At 45.9% G+C, this 27,466-nt stretch overlaps 1 protein-coding gene across 6 annotated transcripts in view; it reads right to left on the minus strand.

Annotated features, from left to right (window-relative positions):
- Positions 1–3,024: 3,024 nt before the first annotated feature.
- Nr3c2 (nuclear receptor subfamily 3 group C member 2) overlaps positions 3,025–27,466 on the minus strand; it is a 322,027-nt gene continuing 297,585 nt past the window's right edge. For all 6 annotated transcript variants that reach the window (XM_075976497.1, XM_075976498.1, XM_075976499.1 and 3 more), the window contains one exon: positions 3,025–5,667. In XM_075976497.1, coding sequence (XP_075832612.1) covers positions 5,512–5,667 — 156 coding nt within the window. In that variant the 3' untranslated portion in view covers positions 3,025–5,511. The remainder of the gene's footprint in view (positions 5,668–27,466) is intronic.

A 27,466-nucleotide genomic window follows, 5' to 3' on the forward strand; every position in this document is an offset into this window, starting at 1 on the left:
AGGGCAGAGCAGAGAGCTTAGCCCTAGGCAGAACCCAAGCTTTTCATAGCCGTGGGCACAGGGGTGTATGGTTACACCCGGTGATCATTTCCATCTCCTGAGAAGAGTTGGGTTTGTTTAGGTGGGTGTGGCTGTCCTGGGACCGTCTCCAGGAGGCTGGCTGCTGGCACATGCACTTCACTCTGGACTTGGCTGCATCTCTCACATCCTGCAGCATCAGCCACAGCACTAGGACTAGATATTCAGCCTTTGTTTGTCCCGAGGCCCTGCAGGACGCTTCATGCATGGGTGTCCACCTGGGAAATGGAGAAATCCAGTGCCATTGGGACTTTTAGTGACTAAATCCCGTGGTGCACGTGCTCATCATGAAGCATTAGTAAGTGGAGAGGAGGAGGCATGGAGAGGTTCTCTGGCGGCTTCGCATCTCTTAGCCACTGTCCTGATTCGGATCTTGTGAGTCTGTCAAAGTTCCATGTGTTGAATGTGTGGTCCCCAGTTGAGGGCCTTAGTGGGAGGTGGTGGCACCTATCAGACAGTCCACGTATGCCCCTAAAGCTCCTTATGTGCTGGTTTTCATGGGGTGAAGAGCTTTACATTGCTTCATGCTCTCTGCTGTGTTCTGCTGTGATGTCAGACCCTTCCACAGGCCCCCGACCAGAGCTGACTAACCAGACTGAAGCCGTGGGAACTGAGCATTAGGCCAACCTTCTCTTTTAAATGTTGATACTATCAAATTCTCTGCCAATAGGGACAGTGCTGACACAGCCAGCCACACTCCTCTCTGCCGTCTTATACAAAGGCCATTCTTTGCCCTTGTTCTCTGCCAGTCCCCGTGATGCCCATTCCCTTCCCAAGGTCCCTCTGCCTCTCTAATCCTAGCTTGTGCTCATTTCCCACCCTCCTCGTGCTGAGTGCATTCTCACCTCGGCTTCTCTCAAGTCTGTCAGAGCCAGCCTCTGCCAGATGTTTCCGTGACACCTTGAATCTCCTTCAGCCACACAGCTTCTGCGGTCCTCTCTGAGGATGTTATCTCTGTGCCTGCAAGTGTCATATCGGATGGCTGTCAGCTCACTTTTCCTTCGCTCTGCTAAGCGGTGATTTACTGCTCCACATTTGGGGAATTCTCCCAATGCTAAACATCTGGGTAAAAGTCTTTCAGTCCCCTGCTTGGATCTGTCTAACCAAAGATTGTCCAACAAGAGACCTGGACACCGAGCATGGGCAGTGCATATGTGTGGGATGAAGATGGACAGCTCGGTGCCACATGCTGGTGTGTGGACTTCTTCCTTGGAAAGTTAGTGTCCGTGAAAATGGCTGCAGAGTGGAGTGAGGGCAGCGTGCTGAGTCTAGCTTGTCGGGGCATGAATAAACACTCCCTGAAGCCACAGAAATGGGTTTTGTTGAGCCAGGAGGAACTCGGAAGCCAGTCTTGGTAACATACATTCTGCAGTGTCTGAATAGCCAAGGGTGTAGTGATGTAGTCTTTCCCCTTATGAGAGCCAGACTCTTCTGGCTCTTCCAGTTTGACTGTGGCCTTGACCCTAGATCTCAGTCCATGTCCATGGGGCAGAAGCAAGTGTGAAGGACGGAGGCCTGGAAAGCATTAGCCTTCTGCACCATGTCTCTGAGCTTTGCTGAGCACCCAGCAGTTTTCTGTATCATAGTCTAAGCACAGATGCATGAACAAACCCCACACAGTCAAGTCCGGTCCTAATCAGCAGACTCCCTGGGCAGTTCACAGACTCTGGAGAGAGACTGGCGAACCACTGGACTGCTCTGCCATGCAGTAATTCTGTCCTGTGCTTCACTTGGCTTTGCACAGCCTTGGGTCATGCCAAACGTCAGGGTCCTATCTTAGTGCTCCTCTGTTTACTGCTGCTTGGGAAACCACTGCTCTATTTCCAGGAAAACTGCTGCACTAAGACTGGGTGGCTGGAGCAGAAAGTGTTAGATAGACCTGGATCGTCTTCATCTGCAGACACCTTTGTCATTCATCGAAAGGCATGCTAGTGCTTCTGTGAGAAACATCCACACTTTGCTTCAGGTGCATTCGACAGACACACGTAGTAATCCCCTTCTTCTGTATGCGACACACTGCACGGAGCTAGTGCCCTGGCACTTCTCAGCTCGTGATTGCTAAAGGGGAAACTGGATTCTCTTGGCCCAAGAGTTGCTTTGTGAAGTCCTTAAAAGCAAAATGAAGACGCAGTTGGCCCAAGACGAAGCTTTCTGAGCTCTGAAGACCACCTGCTTCCTCAGCGGTGCTCATGGGAGGACCTCTTGGCAGGCAAGATGGCTTTCGTTTCACATCCAAGGCCATGGAAGGCTCTGCTCCTTCAACAGGTCAGATTTCTTAGTGTTTGCATGTAGATTTGCTTTTACTTCCAGACGTTTTTACCACCCACCCCATGGCATACAACTTTTCTCCTGGGCTGTGGTTAGTGGCCATACTGTGTTCTAGAATTCTATCTGTTTGCTTAAGCAATGTTAAACTGGTCTCTCACCCAGGCTGCTCTTTCTGAAAGCCAATCAACACTCACCCATTAAATGACACATTGCTTTAATTTACCTATGAAGAAATGTTTCCTATTTTAAAATGAACTGGTAATTGGATTTTTGTTTTCTGTGTTCATGAGTGTCCAGCGGGGAGTTCCACAAAGGGTAGATAACCATCAGGGTTTGCAGGTACCCGAGGGAGAAAGCAAGACCACATGGAGGAAGAACTCTGGCTACAGCTGGCCTTGTGGATGAAGAGGGGCAGGCCATGCTTATGTGTCCACGCGGCTATGTGAGGTGCGGGTACGGAAGAGGGTAGTAAACTACAAATTAGCCACAGAACCACAATGACTCTGCCCGAAGAGACAGCTGATCATGTGACAGCGAACCGGGCTCTTTCTAGACTCAAAAAAAACCTCCAGTGGCTCCATTGTTGGCTGCGGGCCGAAGTGCAGGACCAGAAGGTAGATAGGCATGAAGTCAGACGGATCTCTAGGCATGCAAATGAACAGTTTGTAGGACAACAGGTGACTAAAGGAAAGGATTTATTGTAATCTGCTTACAGTCCTTTGCAAAGACAGACATGTTTTTGCATAAAGATATAAATTCATTTTAAACTAATTTAGTGTTTTAATTATATGAAGAAGTTTTGGTGAATTATGAATTGTACCAAACCAAGATTTTTAAGAGCAATATGGTACAAAAATAAGAGCAGACAGACAGTTTGGCCTGGGACAGGCATTCAACAGTGAATTTAGAGAATATGGCTTCGCTGTTTAGTTAAGCAGAGTTACCTGGAGACACACAAGGAGCCAGTAACTTCATTAATACAAAAAGCTACAACAGACGTCCTCCACTCAGTCCTGGCTAGGATGGAATCCAGTCATAGAGTTAACTCAGCTCCTCCTCAGACACCTCATCTGCATACCTACCATGTCCCCTTCACCTTGGAGGTGTGGCTGTGATCCTGCTGTGCTGTAAGTTGGCTGCCTCTAAAGATCTGCCTATAAACTAAATTCTTGAAATTGCAAATTATGTATGAAAGCCTCCTCCCTCCGAGTTCAGTGGTCTAGGTTTCCCCTCGCAGAAGGCAGGCATTCTTTGAAAGACAAGGTAATGTTGTCTGCATGGTGAACCCTGTGGGAAAAGGCTGCCCCACTGGAGCCTTGTCCCAGCCTTCTGCTTGAGCTACGACTTTTAGGTTTTGGGAATTTGTGTGATTTCACTGAGTACAGATGAAAGTTATCACCACATTTGAAAGATTAATTTGGCCTCTATTCAAAGATTATTTAGTGCAATCATATTGTAGTTCCCCAGAGATACACATGTTTGTGATTTGGGCCAGGAGAGAAGACATAAATTGCAGCAGTATTGGACAGATTAATGAATTAAAGGTTTAGTGCCACTGTCTCGCTTATATGATCTGTAGTGTTTTTGTGGTTTTTTTTCCTCCAAAACTTTATGTATAAAATTTTCATTTTTAAAACCTACCTTTAAAAAAATCTAAAAACCTTCTAGTGATCTGCGGGTCTCCACGCCATTCTGATTGACTCCTGCCCAGAAGGACTGCCCCAGTACCGCCTGCCATGATTGCTGTTCCCTTGACCAGCTCCAGGAGTGAAGAACCCTGTCCAAGGCCAGAGGTGCTTTCTGATCTTTGACAGTTGTGGAGAGTGTATGGAGTTTCTTCCCCCAGAGGAGAAAGCTGGGTTTTCTGAAATGGGAGAGCTGTACTCGCTGCGCTGAGTTTCCAGTCTCCCCTTCTGAGAGTGGGTTCTGCTTCTTATGGAAAAGGGAAAGACAGCGCTCCCAGGACTTCAATCCAGGGGGCCCTGTCAAGTGACACCTGCCGAGCTGCAGACACAGCTCCAGCAGCATCCCCGATGGAAGCAGGAAGAAGCAGAAGCCAGAACAGGGCGCTGGCAGCTCACGCAACCCCACGCGGGAGACCAAGAACAAAACAAGATAGTACAGAAAAAGTAGAAAGGCTTAGAGACAACCAAAGAGGTTTAAGTGTGGTTATTTACAACAGAGACTGTAAAATGGTAAATTAGATATGAAGCTAAAAAAGGCACAGCTTTCCTTAAATACACTGTAAACGGTTCGGTACGCATGCAGAGCATCTCACGGTACAAAAAAAAGTTTAACCTTGTTTAGACAAAGATAGTACTTAAATAGTCTCCAGCAAAATAGAATTCTCTCAAAAATACTTTCCCATTCATCCTATTAACCATTAAAGATTTTTTTTGTATGTGTCTCATTTACAAAAGTTCCTTGCACCTTACTTCAGGTCCTCCACGATTTATACAGACAGTAATGTACAGCCCAGCAGAAGACTGCGGAACATTATTTGTAAAGCCAACACAATAGATACTAGAAATCGAAACCAAGGCATTTAACATCTTACCCATTCTAATTAAATAATAAATGGACACTAAAGAGTGTGTATGCCAGCGATGCAGAAAAACGTGCCCCGGAAGGCCGCAGTTCCACGCCACGTGTTCTGTTATTACACATCAGGAATCTGTATGCATTTTTTTGTTTTTTTTTTTGTATTTTTAAATAACAAAAGAATATTAATGCCCCATATTGACTAGACATTTTATGTGCAAACCAAGGGTAAGCTTACAAAGTTCTCTAGTCCTCAAACCCTTTGAAAACAAGCAGGAGATCCCAGAAACTACATGGCAAAGTTAAAACTTCCATCTGTTAAAATATCAAAATCAAGAGTTATTGACTAGATATGGCTTTTCATCCAGAGGAACGGGAACGTGTTTTCTAAGCGCTGGGAGTGGAGAGGGAGAGTCCTTTAGCCAGCTCAGGCCTTGCCAAATCCACATCTCATGGCTTTCCCGGCTGTAGACCCTTGATGTGACTTTAGCCTTGAGAGACTGCTGAGCAAGCGTGACTCAACCACCACACGTTACAACCGCGAGTCCTCGTCCTTCGTAGGTGTGGAACGATGCGGGGAGACTTAAGGCAAAGCTCTTCCTGGCTGACGGCTTCCGGCTTCCGTCACTTCCTGTGAAAGTAAAGGGGTGTGGCGTTTCCAGACTCCACCTTTGGCAGCTGGTCGCTGATGATCTCCACCAGCATGGCGGGAAACTCCACCTTCAGGGCTTGGGACTCTCGGAAGGTGTAAAAGCAGAATTCCAGCAGGTCACTCACCAGCTGTAAGACAGACATAGAGGTATGACATGCGGCCTCATTTTCAGATCCCCGCCTCCTCCTCCGCTCGGCCTAACCCTGGTGCAAACATAGGCAGCAGTGCTCAGGAATTCTGCCAGGAAATCGCGGCATAGTAGTTTAGTCGAGTTATCTGGGGGACAAAGATGTGTGTTCCTGTCACTTGTCAACCAGTGTCGTCATGCTAAACAAATTTAGTCAGCTGTCCAGCATGAAAAGAATATCCAAGGTGCACGGGACATGAGATAGTGGTGCCTGAGCCACAGAATGGCCCCTCAACCAATTCTCATTTGCCAGCTTGTGAATTGGTTAAATCTGGCATGTATATCTGTATGCTGGCCTAGGGCCCACACATGTCCATACCTCAGAGGAAAAGAAGCAAGAGAGGCTGCCCTGTTGGCAAGTAAAATGATATCTCCATGGCTGAGCTGGCCAGTGGAGCCTAGGCGGCCATCACTTCCACAGGGCTCTGCCCTGAGCTGGAGAGAGGCTGGGGCTCCTCAGCTACACTCCAGTTATGCCTGATTTTGAGAAAATTAAAAGCCTCAAGTTAAGGGTTCTCTGTCTGTGTGCTGCCCCTCCCCTGAGACTCAGGAACCTTCCCACTCTTTCTCCAGATGAACCATCCCCAGTTAGGTAAGAAACCTATAAACGGATTATGTCATTAGTGTCACTGAAGAACGCAGAATGACAAGTATTGAGAGTTTCAACCTCCTAACTGATCGGAAGAAGTCAGGACTTGAAGGCAGATCCTTTTACACATCTCAGTTGAAAGGAAAATGAAGAATGTCATGAACACTTAGGAGAGAGTCTGTTAACTTAGCAGATTTCACATTACTGGAGTTCCAGAATAACTACCAGATGGGAGAATACATATAAAACCTACACAAGCAGTTGCTCAAAGTTTCCTAAACTTGGGTAAACCCATGTATCTTCAAGAAATAAGTACAGTCAAACTAAGTTAAAAAAAAAAAAGTCCAGCATCAGGATGTGTGGAGCAGTGCTGTACTCAAAACAGCTGGGCAGTGACACCAGGCACTGGTCTTCCTCCCCACCAAGCAGCAACTGCACTGTGAGGTAAGTGGCCATGGGCAAGTAGGGTCAGGAATCTGGAACAACAACACAAGTAGAGAAGCAGATATCCTCGCAGGGTGCACCCTTAAGGAGCAGGGATCGTCCCTTCTTTGCAGTGGTGGGGGAAATGTCCCAGCAAACTCCATTAGTGTGATACTTGTCATCCCAGAATGTCACCATTCCAATGCGTCTGGTGACAACTTGGGTAACTAACCAGAAATCTCATTGACGTTGCTTTGAAAAATGAATTTAGTCACAGTAAGACAGGGTACTACAGCCAGCAGCCATCTTAAGACAGGCCTACTGTGCCAATAGACTGCTCTCAGGGTCACAAGGCGCTGTATATTCCATCCAAGGCCCTGAAACCTGACTAAGGAAAGCGGCACAGGTCTTTCTGGGGGTCGTGACACAGGAATGGATTGCACTGTCCTCAAGAACCTTTGAGACTAGGGGTGTGGCCACCCACTTGAGGACTTTATCTAGTGCTAGGAATGGAGACAGATGCCAGCCCCCGCTCCCCACCATGCTTCCCCCTGTCCTTGGTGAGACCTTGTGTTTCTAGGCCCTTGGTTCTAGCCATTGTCCCTCAAGTGGAAGGAGCAGCTGTGTCAAGTACAAATCGCACTGAAATGGCAGAGGCACAAAGCAGACTGAAAAGGACCAAGCATTATCAATACAGCAACCCATTTGTTAGGAAAAAACAGGCTAATAGAAAGATGCAGCCTGGGTGGAGTGGGTTGGCAGTTAGCAGGTACTGACTACAGAAAGCAAGACACAGACTGAAGGCAAAGAGCTGGAGAAGGAGACTGCACGATACACTAAGGATCCAGAGCAGCCAGAACACCAGAAAGCTGTAATATGATATTCCATATAAACCAAAGGAACGGAATAGAAACCCAACTGTTTCCTTTTACACAAGTTTGTTGGTTTGTTTTTTAGTAAAGAACACATTGGGGAAAGTGCATCCTCTTCGGTAAGTGCTGCTGGGAAGACTGGACACCCACACGCAGAAAGTAGAAACTTGACACCATCACTTGCCATGTACAAAAGTCCAGTCAAGATGGATCACACACCTGAATGTAAGCTGGACGGTGTTGGTACATGCCTTTATTTAATCCCAGCACTCAAGAGCAAAACACAGGTGGAGCTCTGTAAATTCAAGGCCGGCCTGGTCTACAGAGTGAGTTCCTGCATGGCCAGGACTATGCAGAAGAACCCTGACTTGGAAAAACAACACAAAACAAAAACAAAGCCTAAATGCAATCCCTAACACCTTTAGGCAACTTAAAACATGGGGGAGAGAGCACAGGGCACGAGCTGCAGACAGTGACTTCCTCACTAGGAGCCCAAATTGAGAAATAAATGCAAACACTGATGAGTAGAGATCAAATCAAACTAAAACACTCTGTACAGAGAGACAGTAAGCAGCATAAAGAGACAGCCTACAAAATGGAGAAAATATTTACTTATTGACCTGAAGGTCCAGAATATGTTAAAAAAAAAAAGTAGCCAACTTCAGAATCGATGGAACCACAACAACAAGAAAGACAAAGACAAAACAAAACCAACTTCAGCCACTAGAGATTTACAAGTCACTACAACAATAAGAAATCAGTTCCTGAAACCTAGAATGGCTATTAAGAAAAGTGCTGGCAAAGAAGTAGAAAACGGACTCATGTACTGCTAAGCGGAGTTTAAACTGGTACACACATTATGGAGAAAGGCATCGCCACCCTTTAAGAAAGGAGTCTACTTCTAAAGTCAGCTAACTTATGGGAAGTAAAATCGTCAGATTAGAGAAAGCCCGTGTTTATCGTGACTTTACCTGTATCACAACAGATACAGAATCAGCCTGCGTGCCCATCAGCAGACGATGGAGAAAGAAGATGTGTGTCTATACAGAGTGCACTGTTGCTCAGCCATAGGCAATGAAATCCTGTCTGTAGCAAGTGGGACAGGATGATACTATGTCCGGTGAAATAAACCAGACACAAAAGGACAAACATTTTGTCACGGGGAAGTTTGAAAAGCTTGAACTGACAACAGAAAGCTGATTATTAGATACTGGAAAGGGGATTGGTTAAAAGGGTGCTTGATCAGTGTTTGTATAGAAATAACATGAAAAGCACTGGACAAAGAATGAGAAAAGGGCTCATAAGGGAATCTCAGAAATGAACTGGTTGAAAGAGACCTTGCACATCACAAGAAAATGGAATGATGTATTTAGAGTCCTAAAAGAAAAAAAATGGCAACTAAACTATTATACTCAGAAAAATTACTATTAGGAAATAAGGGCGAAAGACTTTTCAACACATAAAAGCTAAGTAATTCATCACCATGGAGTAGCAGAGTGACCCTACAAGGAAGGCCTGTGGGGCCAAAGATTGGGGAGTGCCATCTTGAAATAGTAAAACGATGGAAGACTACACCATACAGCATACACAGCAGAAATACAAGGCAATAATAAGGTAGATTGATATAGGAACCCATAAAGAGGAGCAGCGAAGGGGGAGTTAACAATTACAGTCAGGCGGTAATCCCAGCACTCAGGAGACAGGCAGGCGGCTCTCCATGAGTTCAAGGCCAGCCTGGTCTACAAGAGCAAATTCTAGGACAGCTAGGACTGTTACACAGAGAAACCCTGTCTCAGAAAAACCAATAAGCACACATCTGCAGTTATCAATGGTAATCTTGAATGTGACTCAAGTTCCCTAAGTAAAATCTATACATTGAGTGAGTTTGTGTGTAGGGCACTAGAGACTCGAAGAAGAAGCTCACTTCACAGGAAAGTGAGTGCTCAGACTGGAAGTAAAGGAACTGGATGAGCCAGGACGCACAGAAAACAGAGGTCAGACAGATAGATACAGCCAAACAGAAAGACTTCAAGTTAAAATTAAAAAATGTTAAAGGAAGGATCTGAGGAGATGGCTCAGTGGGTAAGAACACTTACTGAGTAAGCATGAAGACACGAGTTCAAATCCCCACCTAAAAACCTGTGTGTGGCCACATGTACCCCTGTAACCCCAGAGTTGTGAGGGGAACCCCAGAGTTTTGAGGATGGTTATAAGGTAGACCTCCAGCCTACCTCCAGAGTTAGTCAGTCTGAAGGGGAAAGAGCTGAGGGTTATAGAGCAGAACACTTGATGTGCTCCTCTGGCTTCTACGTGAGTGCACACACACGCACACACACACACAATATATATATATATACACACACCACACTCACACACCACACACACTACATATACACACCACATACACATACACACACAATATATATATACACCACACACCAATACCACACACACACACTACATTCACACATACTACATCCACATACCACACACACATACACACACTACACATATACACACACCACACACATTAAAATACCATACATACACCACATATACACACACCACACATATACACACACCACACACAGACACTCAGATACCACACACCCCACACATACAAACACACAGCCAAAGAGAGGTAAATAAGTCACTATATAATGATAAAGCGGTCAGCTCAGTATTAGGAAATAACATGTATACAAATACACATACCCAAACTAGAACACATAATTAAATAAAGCCAACATTATTCAATCAAAAACATGGGATAAAACCTAACGATAATATCTGGGGAACCTTAAAGCCCACTATCATCATAGGCTGTCCAGATTAAAAACCATCAAAAGACCTTGCCATCAAACTAGAGGCTGACTGGGCAGGACGTCTGCAGAGCTCTCCTGCAGCAGCTGCCGAGCACATGTTCTCGCAGCACATGCATGGCACGGTTTCTAGGTCAGATCAATTTGGATATAATTGGCCCCCATAAGCTCTATGGGGCACTATTAGGAGGATGGCCTTGTTGGAATAGGTTTGACCTTGGTAGAGGAAGTGTGTCACTGTGGAGGTGGGCTCTGAGGTCTCTAAAGCTTCACTCAGTGGTTGCCTTCTGATCAAGATGTAGCCAGTGCCATGTCTTCCTGCACACTGCCATACTCTCCATCGTGATGATAATGGACGGAACCTCTGAACAGTAAGCAAGCCACCATAATGAAATGTTTTACTTTGTAAGAGTTGCCGTGGTCCAATCTTACCAAAAAGCAATCTACAGATTCAATACAATCCCCATCAAAATTCCAACACAATTATTCATAAACTTCAAAGGAACTCAATTTTATATCGAAAAACAAAACGAAAAACCCAAAACAGCTAAAATAATCCTGTAAAATAAAGGAATTTTGAGAGGTATCACCATCCCTGGCTTTAAGCTCTACTATAGAGCTATAGTGGTAAAAAATCAAAACAAACAAACAAACAAAACAAAAACAAAAACAGCTTGGCATAAAACCAGACAGGTGGATCAATGGAATCAAATCAAAGACCCTGTGTAAATCCACACACCTATGAACAGCTGATTTTTGACAAAGAAACCAAAATTATACAATGGCAAAAAGAAAGCCTCTTCAACAAATGGTACTGGCATAACTGGATGGGAGCATGGAGAAGAATGAAAATACATCCTTATCTATCATCCTGCACAAAACTCAAGTCCAAGTGCATCAAACACTTCAACAAAAATCAAGCCACACTGAACCTCATAGAAGAGAAAGTAGGAAATACCCTTGAATGCATTCACACAGGAGACAACTTCCTGAATAGAACCCCAGCAGCACAGACATTGAGATCAACAATTAATAAATGGAATCTCATAAAACTGAAAAGCTTCTGTGAGGCAATGGACACTGTCAGTAAAACAATACAGCAGCCTACAGAACTGGAAAAGATCTTCACCAACCCCACGTCTGACAGAGGGCTGATCTCCAAAGTATATAAAGAATTTAAGAAACTAGATATCAAAATACAAAATAATCTCATTAAAAAATACAGTACAAATCTAAACAGAGAATTCTCAACAGAAGCCTCTTAAGTAGCCAAGAGACACTTAAAGAATTGTTCATTATCCTTAGCCATCAAGAAAATGCATATCAGAACAACTCTGAGATAACCATTTTATACCTGTCAAAATCTCTATGCTCAAAATCACAGCCTATGCTGAAGAGAATGTGGAGTAAGGGGAACATTCCTCCACTGCTGGTGGGAGTACAAAGTTGTACAACCACTTTGGAAATCAGTATGGTGGTTTCTCAGAAAATTGGAAATCAATCTATCTCAAGACCCAGCTATACCAATCCTGGGCATATACCCAAGGATGCTCAATTATACCACAAGGACACTTGCTCAACTATGCTCATAACAGCTTTATTATTAATTGCCAGAACCTGGAAACAACCTAGATGCCCCTCAACCAAATAATGCATAAAGAAAATGTGGTACATTTACACAATGGAGTATTTATTACTCAGGGGTAAAAAGCAGTGATATCATGAAAATTTGCAGGCAAATTGATGGAACTAGAAATAACCATAACAATCCCGAGTGAGATAATCCATTCCCTCATAAGTGAATGCCAGGTATAAAGTAAAGGACAATCAGGTTACAATCCACAACTCCAGAGAGATTAGGTAATGGGGAGGGCCCAAAAACGGGCATATAAATTTCCCTGGGAAAGGAAAATAGAAGATTCTCCTGAGTAAACTGCAGGTGGGGGAGGGAGGATAAGGGACAGGAATAGGAGGGATCAGATTGAACGTGTTGGAGACAGGATGGAGAGGGGGAGAGTAATGAAAGAGATGTCTTGATGGGGGACCATTTCAGGGTTAGGGAGTAAACTGGTGCCAGGGAAACTCCCAGTAATCCACAAGGATGACTCCAGCTAAAGCAATAGTGGCCATCTACTGTAATCAGATTGGTGACTACCCTAACTGTCATTAGTAATACTCTATCCAGTAGCTAATGGAGAGAGATGCAGAGATCCACAGATGAGCACTGAGCTGAGCTCCAGGAGTCTTGATGAAGAAAGGGAGGGAGGAGGTATTATTGTATGAGCCAGGTAGGTCATGACAGGGGAACCCACAGAGAGAGTTGACCTGAGCTCATAGGAGTTCATGGGCTCTGGGCTGATAGCTAAGGAACCTACCTAGGCCCTCTGCATGTACGCGACAGTTCTGTAGCTTGGTCTGTTTGTGGGGCTCCTGGGACCAGGACTTGTCCCTTGGGCTTGCTTGAGCTGGCTTTTGGGAACCTATTCCCCATGCTAGGATGCAGCCTTGATGCAGAGGGAGGAGCTTGGTCCTGCCTCAACTTGATGTGCCAGGCTTTGTTGATTCCTATGGTAGGCCTTCCCCTTTCTTAACAGAGAGAGAGGAAGAATGGATGGGGGTCTATAGGAGAAGCAGGGGAGGAAATAGAAGGAGAGGAGGGAGGGGAAACTGTGTTTGGGATGTAAAAATCAAAGTAAAAATTAAAAAAAAGACATGCTGTGACAGGAATTGGTACCAGGGACTGGGGGATTGCTATGATAAGCCTGATCACATTTTCGTTTGAAGGAATATGGACTTTGGGACTGTGGGTTAGAAAAACATTTGAACACTTTAAGCTTAATGGGTCATACTAGTAGGAGCATGGATAACAGTGCTTCTGAGGGTGATTTGAACTGATTTGAACTGTTGTGGGCCGGCTCAGGAGGTAGCAGATGAGATAAATCTTAGTATGTTGCATACAGATTGTTCTTGTGATATGTTTGTGAAGAAGGTGGCTGCCTTTTGTCCTTGTGCGAAGCATCTTCCTGAGACTAAAGAGTTTTGGATTAATTTCATTGGCAGAGGAAATCTAAAAGCAGGCTAGTATAGGTTCTGTTGTGTGGTTATTAGTGGGAACTCCAGTGAATACTTATAATAAAAAGGAGCAAGCTGAACAAATAAATATACAAAATGTACAGATTGATACAAGGGGCACCAGGAAGTGGAATACAACTAAATCCTGTGTTTAGGGAGATAAACAGATTAACAGATAAAGAAATGGAATAAAGGGAGAGGTGACCTCAGGGCAAGATCCCAGCCAGCTAAGTTTCTAAGTTGTGAAAATGATCTAACGAAAAGTTTAGAGCCCAGGTGTGGTGGTGCACGCCTCTAATCCCAGCACTGGGAAGGCAGAGGCTGGCAGATCTCAGAGTTTGAGACCAACCTGTTGGTCTACAGATCCAGTTTCAGGAGAGTCAAGATTAGGCAGCGAAGGACAGTAAGTTGGGGAAGACGTAATTGAACATGGGGGGCCATGTTCTAACCCCAGCAAGCAGCAGAACTTGGCAAATTTTGGTCACATGGTTCTGGCTTTAGAATTACGGATAGAAGAAATGGGTTATGGAATTTGCCTCCACACTTAAGGAAAGTCGCTGAAATCAGGTATGTATCAGGAGTGTCCCTGAGTGGAGGCCTAGGGAGGCCACTGCATGAAGTTGTGAAGTTTGAAGCACGGATTGCCTTGGAGACCTCAAGATGTTAGAGATATCAGTCATGGGATAGCTGCTGAGGAGAGCGGCTAACAGGAAGTGGAACCAGACCGAGAGAAAGAAGTGTGCTGCACTCAACAAAGCTGAATGGAGTTGGAGATCTGAAGAGTGTTTTAGGTGCAGTTTGGAGTTTGCCCAGCTGGTTTTCGGCCTTGCTTTGGTCCAGTATTTCCTCACCATGCTCACTTCCCTACATTTTGGAATGGCAACATATAACTTGTGCCAGTTTATGTTGAAAGTATGTGATATGCTTTCTGATTTTGATTTTATAGAGGATTACAGTTAGGAGATTACATGAATCTCAGAATAAACTTTGAACTTTAAATTTGAAGTTGAGATTGTGATAGACGATAGAGACTTCTGAAGTTTGATTAAATGTATTTTGCATTGTGATGTTGCTACAAGCTTTTGGGGGCCAGGCAGTGGAATATGTTCATTTGAATGTAACTGTTCCCCATAAATTCATAGGGAGTGACATTATTAGGAGGCTGGCCTGTTGGAGCAGGTGTGACCTTGGTGGAGGAAGTGTGTCACTGTGGAGGTGGCTCTGAGGTCTCTAAAGCTTCACTCAGTGTGAAACTCAGACCATTTCTGATCAAGATGTAGCCAGTGCCATGTTTGCCTGCACACTGCCATGCTCTCCACCGTGATGATAACGAACTGAACCTCTGAACAATAAGCAAGCCACCCCAAATAATGTTTTAGAAGAGTTTCTGTGATCATGGTGTCTCTTCTCAGCAGTAGCATACTGACTAAGACAGCATCTAAGCTCTAGACAGTACAAGCCACTACTGGGATGACCATGCCTTATATCCATGCCTTTCCTATCCCCTAAGCTGCTGGGATGACCATGCCTTATATCCATGCCTTTCCTATCCCCTAAGCAGGGAGTGTGCTCTGCCCAGTGCAGGAGGACTCATGCTGAGAAAACACTGTCCTCTTCCCAATGTGTGTGCCTGTGTCTGCTCCACAGAGCAGAAACTCTTACACATGAGATCGGGTACTGAGCCTTCTGAGGACAGAGTGGCAACTGGTGCTGTTTTAAGGAAGACTGGGCAGAGACCCCTCTCAGAGAGCTGGCAGGGGACCTGGACAAGGAGAGCTAATGCGTGTGGCCATCAGGGAAAACATTTATGGGGGTTCAATACTAGCAGAAAAGTTTAGCTGATTCCCAGCTTCAGACAAAGGCTGCCCAGTGGGGCCAACATAGCAAAGGTTCCCATTTGCACATAGGTGGCATCGATGCTGATACATGCGTGAAGAGATAAGAAGCTGGGTCTGTCAGTTTCTGAGCATAAGGTTGCAGACAGTGGTGATGGGAGCTTGTTGATGGGAATGGACCTCTGTCCCTACCACACCACCTACATAAATGTGTCTTCAAGCACCAGGCACGGCCTGGAGATGCCTAAGGATCACAGCAGCATGGAGATGCTACAGGCTTATCCGTTTGCCTCACAGGAACCCTGACGACGGGTGTCCCAGGTACTACTCACTAACTGTGCACACTGACCCCGGTGGCCTTTCCAACCACCTCTGTTACTGTCCCACGGAGAGGAACTAGGACCCGTGTTTATACGTTAGCTACAGAGAAGGACAGGGTTTGGTGAGCACTGTGGCTCTGGCATCTCAGCCAGCATGTGGGGCAGGTGAAGCAGTCATAGGCTAAGCAACGGATTCTTGCTGTGTGGAGAGGCAGGGGGATCCACATCAACCACTCTCACCCTTCCTGTCCCTGCTGTGTTGCTGAGGGGTCCAGAGGTGGGGTGTCACTGAGGCTCAGAATCCACCTAAAGGTGCTGGCTAACACAGGCGCCTGCACGGCACACCCCAAACTGGACAAGGCTGCTCTTGGTGAGGCGGGTATCATCTTGGGGAATGGAACCAGCTGTCCTTGTCTCGGGCAGGGAAAACCCGAGCCATTTGTTTCCAGTTTCAGCTTGTGTCCTAAGTGATGAGTGACCTTCTCCAAACCTGGTCTGCAACTCAAGGGTCAGTGGCCTTGAAAGCAGCACCCACAGATGCTGCTTAGTAGGTGGTCAGGGTAACTGAAGTAGGTGGAGCTGCAATACAGGGCGCTATCCCTATTCGAAAAACCAGTCACCACAGTGAGGAGCTAAGGAGGTTGAGCCCCTCCTCTGATAGATGGGGTGGGAGACACAGGAGATTCACACGTCGAACAATCAGATTACAACAGTGCTGACAGGCCACCATGCAACAAGCTCCTCATATCTTAGTGACTCAAATGACCATCATCATTTGGTAGCACTGGTTTACACAATACCTGATACTAGCTTCCTCCCTCCCTCCCTTTCTTCCTTCCTCCCTCCCTTCTTTTCTTCCTTCCTCCCTCCCTTCTTTTCTTCCTTCCTCCCTCCCTCCCTTTCTTCCTCCCTCCCTCCCTTCTTTTCTTCCTTCCTCCCTCCCTCCCTTCTCTGCAGTTCCTATTCAGTATGTGTGTACTGGACAGTACATGATATCATGTACACGCTCTGACAAGGGAGTCTGAGACCCCTAGTTTCTCGGTGTGGATGAGGGATAGTACAGGAGCCACAGTGAGGGGTAACAACACTGCTGTCTGTCACCAGCACACAGGCCTTCCCCGAGAATAAATGGCCCCATGCCCCCATCTGCTGCCTCTCTGTATTGGCTCCTATCTGCTTCTCCAGGGGAGACAGAGAGATGAGGACACAGTTACCATCAGCAGCAAGAGTCAAAGACCTGCACAGCGATCTCTCATACTACACAGACATCTTCTGAGACCTCAGAAAAGCCACAGAAGCCCAGCATGCTTCTAGAGGGCTTGACAGGCTATACGAATGGCACAGAAGTCTGTCAAGGTCACAGTGTGTCTCATGGCTCATGCCGGCTTTGATGAAGAGGCTGCTGGACTCTGTGCCTTTTTCCTACTCTACTGAGTCATTGCTGTGGCAGGCTGGGGCATTCCCTGCCATAAGGCGCAGCTTCCCAGGAGCCTGTGGTGGGAGCACTATGCAGTGCCTCAGTGGTGAGGAGCTGGAGAGAGTTGTCCTGGCTGAAGATGCCCTGTGAGTGACCACTCCCATTAGTCTCCTTTCCAAATGTCTGCTAACTAGAGGAAGCACAGCTGGCTGGGACTCAGCCTTTGCCTGAGCACTGCGAGGAAGCCAGAAGCATCACGCTAAAGAGAAAAGTGCAGCCATGTGAGTTGAGGGGTGAGTTCAGTATTGGGGGGCATTCTCAAAGTTACAGAGCCCTGGTTCCATTTCCAGCAGCCAAACCAGACTGAGTTAGCTTTAATGATGGGGGTTGGGACAAAAGACACAGAATCAACTTCAAAAATACCAACAGGTTCACTGGCCCAAATGACTAGTTACTATTTAGTCTAAGTGTTCCAGAAATAGACTTGTGAACAGTGGAAAGTGCTCCACTGAGATTATGTAAGGCACTTGGCCTTCATTCAAAATCAAACAGGTTTATTCTTGGATCTGAAACCAAAGCCACAGGCAACAACTATGAAAAGCAAAATGCATTACATCAAAACTAAAAGCCAGGCATCAAAGACATCTCCAAGAAAGTCACAAGGTACCCCCCACAGACTGAGATAAAATATTTTAAACTTGTGTATCTAATAAGTGGCTAATGCCTAATATTAACAAAATTGCCCATAACTGATCAATAACCAAAGTGATTTTTAAAATGGGCCAAGAACCCAGAGTCACTCTTGGAAGTCAAAATGTCTTTAATACAGGAATGCAGCACTTCTGGTGAGTGTAGGGATGAAACCAAACACACTGAGAGTCACAGCAAGTAGGATATCTGCCATCCCAAAGCAGGAGGAAAGTAACTTCTTACAATGACGATAGAGACACCAGAAACTTTGCACCTAAGGAAGACGGTGTGACAACATCTCAAAAAGTTACAGAAAACTCCATACAATCCAGCATCTACTATGGGTCTCCACCAAAATTAATACAGAAGTGGTGTGTGTGTGTGTGTGTGTGTGTGTGTGTGTTTGTCTACAGTACTGTTATTCATACTAGCTAAGAGTCTCAGATAATCCAAATGCCTATAGGAAATAAATAGGTAAAGAAATGATGTGTATACATTCATACACACACACACACACAGACACACAATTATTCAGCTTCAAAGAAGAATGAGACTCTGGTACCTGTCACAGCATGGATGAACCTCAAAAACATGATGCTAGTGAAGAAAGCTAGACACAAGGAAAGATACTGCACAACCTCACTGATGGGACAAAGAGAAGAGTGGAATTTCCAAGGCAGAAAGCCTTGTGTTTGCCTGGGAGGAAAGAAGGGAGGCTGGGGTGTTTCTGTCTGGGGATATGGATGGGGCGGATGACTGTACAATAGTATGAAGGAGCTCATTGGCACTGCATTAATGCCACTTAATATAATATGCACATACATTCTGTTACAAGAAAAATCAATAGAAAAACAACTAATAAATGGATAAGGAAAATGTGGTACTAAATGTACTTGTGCAATAGAATACTATTCAGCTAAGAAAAACAAAATTCTGAAATTTTCAGGTAAATGGTTGGAGTCAGAAATAATCTCAGTGCGGTATTGTACAAGAAATATAAACACTGCCAACACTGAAGACCTTTAGAAAAGCCACCTGGTTGGTTTCTAGCCATAAATAAGGGTCACGGAGTCTACAATTGGTGATCCTAAAGAAGCTAAGTAAGAAGGTGAACCAAAGGAAAAACATATAGTTATCCTCTTGGCTATGGGAAGTAGACAAAATTTGCCGGGGAGAAAATTGGGATCTTGGGGGTGGGGTGGGATGGGGGTAAGGGGAGGTGGGGAGAGAAAAGGGAGAAGGGGAGGATGGGGGGAACTAGGGGAAAAAGGAGGATTGGGATAAAGGAAGGTTGGATAGGGGAGCACGGAAGCACAATTCTTAGTTAAGGGAGCCACCTTAGGGTTGGCAAGAGACTTGAACCTAGAGTGGCTCCCAGGAGCCCAAGCCGAGGTCCCCAGTTAGTTCCTTGGGCAGCTGAGGATAGGGAACCTGAAATGACCCTAGCCTATAGCAATACTGATGAATATGTTGCATATCATCATAGAACCTTCATCTAGTGATGGATGGAGATAGAGACAGAGACCCACACTGGAGCACTGGACTGAGCTCCCAAGGTCCCAATGAGGAGCAGAAGGAGGGAGAACATGAGCAAAGAAGTCGGGACCACGAGGGGTGCACCCACCCACTGAGACAGTGGAGCTGATCTACTGGGAGCTCACCAAGGCCAGCTGGACTGTGACTGAAAAAGCATGGGTTAAAACTGGACTCTCTGAACATGGCGAACAATGAGGGCTGATGAGAAGCCAAGGACAATGGCACAGGGTTTGGATCCTACGCAATGTGCTGGCTTTGTGGGAGCCTAGCCAGTTTGGATGTTCACCTTCCTAGATATGGACGGAGGGGGGAGGACCTAGGACTTACCACAGGGCAGGGAAACCTGACTGCTCTTTGGACTGGAGAGGGAGGGGGAGAGGAGTGGGAGGAGGGGGAGAAGGGTGGGAGGAGGCGGAGGGAAATGGGGGGCTGGGAGGAGGTGGAAAAAAGAAAAAAAAATACAAATTCAAAAAAAAAAAAAAAAAAGAAAAGCCACCTGGAAAACTACCACTTTATGAGCTTCCCGAAACAATACACATATGAAAGAATCTAAATGGAGCTACCACATAGTTGGGGAGACAATGTTCCAGCTGACACTTTATTCCACCAAGTCAAAACACCAGCAACAGAAATAGGTCACATCTTGCTGAGTGATTGGCCAAGGAGTCCCACGGACCAATGCCAAACACCACAGGCTATTGCGAAGGCTATTGGTTGCCCTCTACAGCCTTATGGTAAGGCCCTGTCACTGAAGACACCATGTATGCCACCTACCGTGTTGATATTGAGCTAATGTCCAACTGAAAGCTCCACCCTTACCAAATAGTGGTCATGGTATTGAAAGGAGAAAAGTAACCAGCAATATCACTCAACTATGAACCTACAACAGAGAATTGCCTGCAAGGAACACTGGTGCAATGTTTGCAGATATAGGAGTAACCAGCCGCTGTTGAAACTGGATTTCTGGCCTGCTCCATGAGGTGGAACCCACATCTTACACTGATAAGGTGGGCAAGAACCTGAAACTACATAGGCCGTGGGCTCTAGAGGAAAACCTACTATCATTCTGCTAAAGAAACAAAGCAATAAAACGACTCATAATGACGACACTGCCACACTCACAGAGCAGCGCACTGCTCCTCCTCATCATGGGAGATTCTTCGTATAGTAGGTGGCTGTTACAGAGACACCCACAATTGCACTGTGGAGAGAGCCAGAAACTTTTGGAGCACTCAGCCATAAATGTAATGTCTTCATCAAATCTCGTATCTTAATGCTCATGGATATCTCTGGAAGAGAAGGCAGACAGGGCCAGCAGTGTGGATGACTCCAAGGCACAACAGAGTTGCTGTAGGAATTCATACCGCCAGTAGCCTTTAAGTTACCTGTCCCATTGGGCATGGCCTCTTATATTATATATGCTGATGGATAGGGCTCATCTGGCCTCTTTTCTGGCTACGGGATTCAGTTGCTGTTCTCCGTTCCAGCTGAGGATTGTGATTTGTGAGTCTACCCCTAAATAAATAGCCCTCTATTATTCTCAATTTTGAGCTAGTGTGGGATTTCTTTTAAGCATCCTTCTTCACAGGGTTGATGCAGAAATGAACTGACAGAGACTGTGATAACATGCATAAGACCTGCACAAGTTTAAGCCAGTCCAAACCCCAGGATACAGAAGGTGAAGCAGGCACAAGCCCCACCCCTAACCAAGAAACTCTTTACAATTGATAATCAATGGGAGAGGGAAAAACCATTTTCTCCAATGGAGTGACCCTGGGTATATCACCCAGACTCTAGGACAGGCCCCATGTCTAGAAGCAGTTGACCAACACAAATGGACTTTGTGTGTGTGTGCTTTGCTTTCCTGTTTATTGGGGGAGGGGTTTCTTAGAGAGAGAAAGAACAAGTAGGATGGTAGGAGGGTAGGAGAGATCTGTGACAGCTGAAAAGATAGAATCAAAATATATTCCATAAGAAAAAGCCAAAGAACAAAACGAAGAAGCAAGAAAGCAAACTCCTCAAACTAAGAACCAGGTTCCAAAGTCACTATGCCTTTCCTAGTGAAGGTGAGCAGGGTATGTCATATATACAGGTGACATAATATGGCCTTGTGGCTCTGCTCTTTGTGGTTGGTTCCACCTTAACAAAGTGTGACAAGGCTAAAATGACTGTCTCCCATGACAACTTGATGTCATTTGATTTGTTTCTATTCCTGAAGCAAAGCTGGCCTTAAACAGGACTGTGCTACAACTCTACCATGGGTTCCTGTCAGATCCCAGGTTCCAGAGTGCCATGGCCCTGGAATCCAGGCTGAGTTCTGGGGAGTCCTGAAGGCTCAAAGACATTTCTGGGGCAAAAGTTTGCATACTCAATGTATCTGACAGATACAAGAGGCAGTTAGGGATAATACTGGCTAGTTGTGTGTCCACTTGACACCAGTTAGAGTCATCAGAGAAGAAGGAGCCTCAGTTGAGGAAATGCTTCCATGAGATCCATCTGTAAGGCATTTTATCAATTAGTCATCAATAGGGGAGGGCCCAGCCCACTGTGGGTGGGTCCATCTCTGGGCTGGTGGTCCTGGATTCTATAAGAAAGAAGGCTGAGTAAGCCATGGAGAGCAAGCCAATAAGCAGCACCCTCCATGGCCTCTGCACCAGCTCCTGCTTTTAGGCTCCTGCCCTGTTTCAGTTCCTGACCTGACTTGCTTTGATGATTACCAGTGTAGTGGAAAGAAGCCAAATAAAGCCTTTCCTCCTGTTTGCTCACCATTTGGTCACAGCGTTTCACTGCAGCCTAGAAACCCTAACTGAGACAGGGACACATGCTTGCTCCCCATCTTATGTGAGCTCTGCCTATAATTTCAGGTAGGGGACCCTCCCCTGTGACAACAATCTAGAGTTGGAGCTTTAGATTAGGATAGGGCTCCTGAACCACTGAGACTAAGAGGCACCCTGGGCAGGTCTCTGCAAAGCCCTTGCGAAGAGACCAGGAGCCCCCCAGGTGAGAACAGGAGCCCCCCAGCCTCTCCCCAAAGCCAAGGGCATTTCTGTAAGCTCGCTGCACTGCTCCCCATTTATTAGCACTTATATTCTGATTAGTTTTTCATTACCGATTTTTATAAGAAATCCCCTCTCTGGTCAGTGGTGAATACTAATGCCTCCAAATCCGCTATTTCAATGCTGTGACGAGCAAGAGGGACTCATTTCCCCCTACTTTTCTGGTACTTCAATTTATTTAATTTCCATCCTGTTTAAGTTTCCTTATATTTCAAGCCTTGTTCTAGCCCATGGCTCCGCCCTCCTGTGAATAAGGTCTATTGTACACGTGACAAACACAAAGGAAAATGACACATTGGGAAGAGGAGCACGGAGCTTAAAGATAAAGGGCTAATTAGAACATTGCCGAACAAAGGGCACTAACGAGCGGGTTGTGCTCGGAATGCATTGGCATGTTACTGTATATAGAAGTATGAACTTTCCCTAATTTTGTTTTCAATATTTCCTAGGTCTTCCTTGCAGGTGTACATGGAGCAGACTAAGAATCTAAACCAACTCATGCATGCTTATCTGTTACCATCTTTAACGTTAGTTTGAGTTCGTATTACGTAATTAGAACTTTATTTCAGGCTCCGATTAAAAGCAAAACTAAAGCAATAAGGGGTAGGTTCCATTGGTCTGGCAGATATCATCATAACTCTGGAGAGCATGGTGGCTTCAGAGAGACTGGGGACCCAGGGCCTGCAGGCATAGTGTGACTTAGTAGCCCTGTATTTTACCCTTCCTCTGTGTGTGTGTTTGTTTTATACTTACAAAAATTTGTAAAAGAGCAAAATAATCATGCCATGTAAGCATGAGACCTGCACTTGGATCCTCAGCACCCATGTAAAAGACTGGCTGAAGGGCATACATATGTCTGTCATCCCAGTTCTGGGGAGGCTGAGAAAACAGGTCCCCAAACTCATTGGCTAGTGCGTCTAACCAATCAGTGAGCTCCAGGTTCAGTAAGATACCATGCCTTAAAAACCAAGGTGGAGAATAACTGAGAAAGGCACCAATATCAATTTTCAGTTTCCATATAGTCACACACACATGTTTATACCCACACAAACATGTACACATATGTAAATATCCACAATGTACCCATTATCAATCTCCGATCTCCATATATCACACACATGTATATACCCACACAAATATGCATGCACACAATACAGACTCTTACACTACACACACACATGCACACAAACCTCCTCCACCTGTGCTTGTCTCCGAGAGCTTTCCTTGGGCACACCTGCACTCTGCCACACGTGGTACAGATCGCTCTCCACACTCCTCTCCTTCCCTGGTCAACATGACTGGCCACAGGTGGCAAGACCCATGGGACCCAGTGTACAATGAGACCATGCAGCCTCTCACTCCAGGTGTGTAAGGTGACAGCTGCCAGGCATCCCACAGGGGTGGGGCCTTCTAGTGTGGCCTGTTTGCACTGACTCTGCTGATATCTACTTTACAGAGGTCAAGACAAAACTTGACCTGCCAGAGACAATGGACCTCATGAGATGGGTGACATCTTTCTAGGCACGACTCTCCCACATCTGCCTCGTGCACAGACTTATATGGGGAAATGTATCCTGATCACCCCATCACAATTCCTTTCTCTCTAAAAAGGATTAAAAAATATTTTGAGTAAACATTACCATTATTTTCTCTTTATAGAAAAAAGAAGACAGGGCGATTAAATAGCAGCGTTTACTCTTCCTCCCATCAGGTGGCTTTGGATAGACTTAATGGTAAGACAGGCAGAAGGGCGCTATAGAAAGCCCAGGTGTGGTGTAGCAATTGTTATAGATTCCAAACCCTGTGGAGGTGGAGGCAGGAGAGTGACGAGTTCAAGGTTAGTCCAGGAGTCGAAAGGCTCTGTCTTCACATAAACAAACAAGTCTAGCTGTGGACAGTGGCAAATGTCCAGAGATGTCAACTGACAGCAAGGCAGAGGAGGGGCCGATTAAGAACCACGCCATCCACCTTTATTAAACTGGATTCAGACCCAGCTTTCTTTTCTAGCTAAGAATTAAATGTAGCAAACTATTGCTTTGTTACAAGTTTAGACAAGAAGGAAGACTTTGATATGCAAACAAAGCAACAAAATATGGAATGTGAGAAAACATTTGTTAATCACATATCTGATAGGGGACTATGCAGGTTTCCTACAGTCAATAACATCCTGAACCAACCACAACAAAGCTGCTTAGAGTGGGCTTAGAGTAGAATCGAGACCAGGCACACAAGATTGGGAGACACAGATACGCACACATGTACACACACGCACGCACACACGCAAGCACAGATATACACATGCACGTGTGTGCACACACAGACACACACAAAGATAAACACACATGCACACACATGTATGCACACATGGACACACACACGCGAACAGTACAATAGGGAGCTCTTAATAGTTCACGTTCACATGGTAGCCACACACACGCACATGCACACACAGATACACACACATGCACGCATGTAAACAGTACAATATGGAGTTCTTACTAGTTCACATTCACATGGTAGCAACACACATGTGCACACACATATGCACACACACACATGCAAACAGTACAGCATGGAGCTCTTACTAGCTCACATTCACATGGTAGCCAAGGTGTAGAAAGGTTTGTTTGGGAGTAGTTCACAAGGAAGCTTTTATCTATGCTACTGGGACTCCTTAGCCACACAAACATAATCTTTGTGTGTTCTAGAACACATTCAAAACGCCCATTACTATACATCATATGGCAGAAACACACATTCTATTTGTATTTACTATGTATGGTAACTGTCTCACTTTTCTCAACAACACTTTGGACTTGATTTAGAGTTAACTTTTTATGTTTGTTTGTTGCTTGTTTTTTCAAGACAAGGTTTCTCTGTGTCTCTTTGGCCATCTTGGACTAGCTAAGTAGACCAGGCTGGCCTTGAATAGAGTTAACTTTTACCCCATTTGCTCTGGAGTTCTTGATACTATTGCTAGAAACCTCAGGGGAGAAAATAAGCCAACCCAAACTGCTCTCCACATCCCCTCCTGGCTGCCATAGCTGCTGGACAGTTCTTAAAGCTGTGCTAGGCGTCCTTTCTTCAGCCTCTGCGCCATGTACGTACGCTCTGTGCTAGGTGTCCTTTCTCAGCCTCTGCGCCATGTACGTACGCTCTGTGCTAGGTGTCCTTTCTCAGCCTCTGCGCCATGTAGGTACGCTCTGTGCTAGGTGTCCTTTCTCCAGCCTCTGCGCCATGTACGTACGCTCTGTGCTAGGTGTCCTTTCTCAGCCTCTGCGCCATGTACGTACGCTCTGTGCTAGGTGTCCTTTCTCCAGCCTCTGCGCCATGTACGTACGCTCTGTGCTAGGTGTCCTTTCTCCAGCCTCTGCGCCATGTACGTACGCTCTGTGCTAGGTGTCCTTTCTCAGCCTCTGCGCCATGTACGTACGCTCTGTGCTAGGTGTCCTTTCTTCAGCCTCTGCGCCATGTACGTACGCTCTGTGCTAGGTGTCCTTTCTTCAGCCTCTGCGCCATGTACGTACGCTCTGTGCTAGGTGTCCTTTCTTCAGCCTCTGCGCCATGTACGTACGCTCTGTGCTAGGTGTCCTTTCTTCAGCCTCTGCGCCATGTACGTACGCTCTGTGCTAGGTGTCCTTTCTCCAGCCTCTGCGCCATGTACGTACGCTCTGTGCTAGGTGTCCTTTCTTCAGCCTCTGCGCCATGTACGTACGCTCTGGCTCATCTCGCTTCTGTCTGCTATTTCATCAGTTGTGCTCCCCATCCCCCAGTCCCCTTTCGCTGCCTCTTCATTTTAGTCTTGTGGCCACGATTTTCCCTGTGGGTTCAGCTCCATATCCTTCCTGTTGTCTGTCTCTGAGCTTCAGGGACCACTTCGTGGCACCACCTCCAGAGTCTGTACCAACAGCTTGCCTTCATCCACAGAGCTCAAGGGACATTTCTTCTGGAAGATCCCGGGATGGCTGAATTATAAACTTCACTTAATTTTACTGAGTTTAAATGCCAACGGCCACACAGGGCAAGGGTGACTATGTTGACTGTGCAGCTTTCCAGTCTGCAAATGTGGCTCATGTTCCTCAGTGGGAGGCCTGACGTCTCACCATGCCACCGTTCCCTCTTCCTTCTCTCCCTCCTTCCAGTGACTCTTGGGCACACAAAGAAGGGAGATGCAATCAAAGCCACCAACTAATGTTACCTTTAGACCATTGATGAAGGGACACCAGGGCAGACTACAAGACTCTTCAAGGATTTGCCCATTCAGCTACTAACAGCTGATACCACCAATCCTTAGACCACGGACACTGTCTAAGAGGACACTCGTGCTCTGCCTTCTTGGGACGGCCACGCTAGGGCCGTCAGTCCACCACCACACCTGACACTGAATCTGTGTGATGATTATTCTTCCACTATACCCACATGCTTCCAAAAGTAGCAATCATCCATCAGCACAACTCACCCAGGGAAGTGCTGGACCACACCAGGGAAATTCAAAGGGGGATGGTGTAGCCTTATTTAAGGGCCACATCATCGAGTCAGACAGGGTGGGATCTTCGCTGGGAGAGTAGCTCTGGGTGGAGCGCTCTGCCTAGTTTACGGCCTGATTCCTGGGGAGATGAGGCCTTGCTCGCTCAGCTGACTGCAACAAACAACTTTATTTAGCATCTTTCTTAGTCACAGTCTCCCCAGAGGAGGCGGCAGGGCGACGCCGCTAGCAATTACATGAAACACTTGCACGGTTTTGGGTTTTGCTCCCTCGCAGACGCCTGTGCTACTGGCAGCCTGGGTGTTTCATTGCCATCATGGAATCAAATAATCTCAATTTCTTGTTAGTGGAGCAACAGGAAAAAGAGAATGAATGTTTTATTCAGTTGCCTCGCTTGTCACCCATGCCGCAAAACCCTTTGACAATATGGACTGTGCCCACTTTACAGATGAAGATACTGATGACCAAAGCATGAAAGAGAAGTGTACATGTATGTATACTGCGCATACCGAGAGGGAGGCTGATGGAGGGGCACAGCCCAGGCTTGCTCTGTCCCTGGTACTCACAGTTCTGTGGCAGGCTCCCATTTTGGCGTCAGAACTTTTTCTGAGGAGAAACTGAC

The sequence above is a fragment of the Microtus pennsylvanicus genome, chromosome 6, assembly GCF_037038515.1.
Source record: "Microtus pennsylvanicus isolate mMicPen1 chromosome 6, mMicPen1.hap1, whole genome shotgun sequence".
NCBI classification, from domain to species: domain Eukaryota; kingdom Metazoa; phylum Chordata; class Mammalia; order Rodentia; family Cricetidae; genus Microtus; species Microtus pennsylvanicus.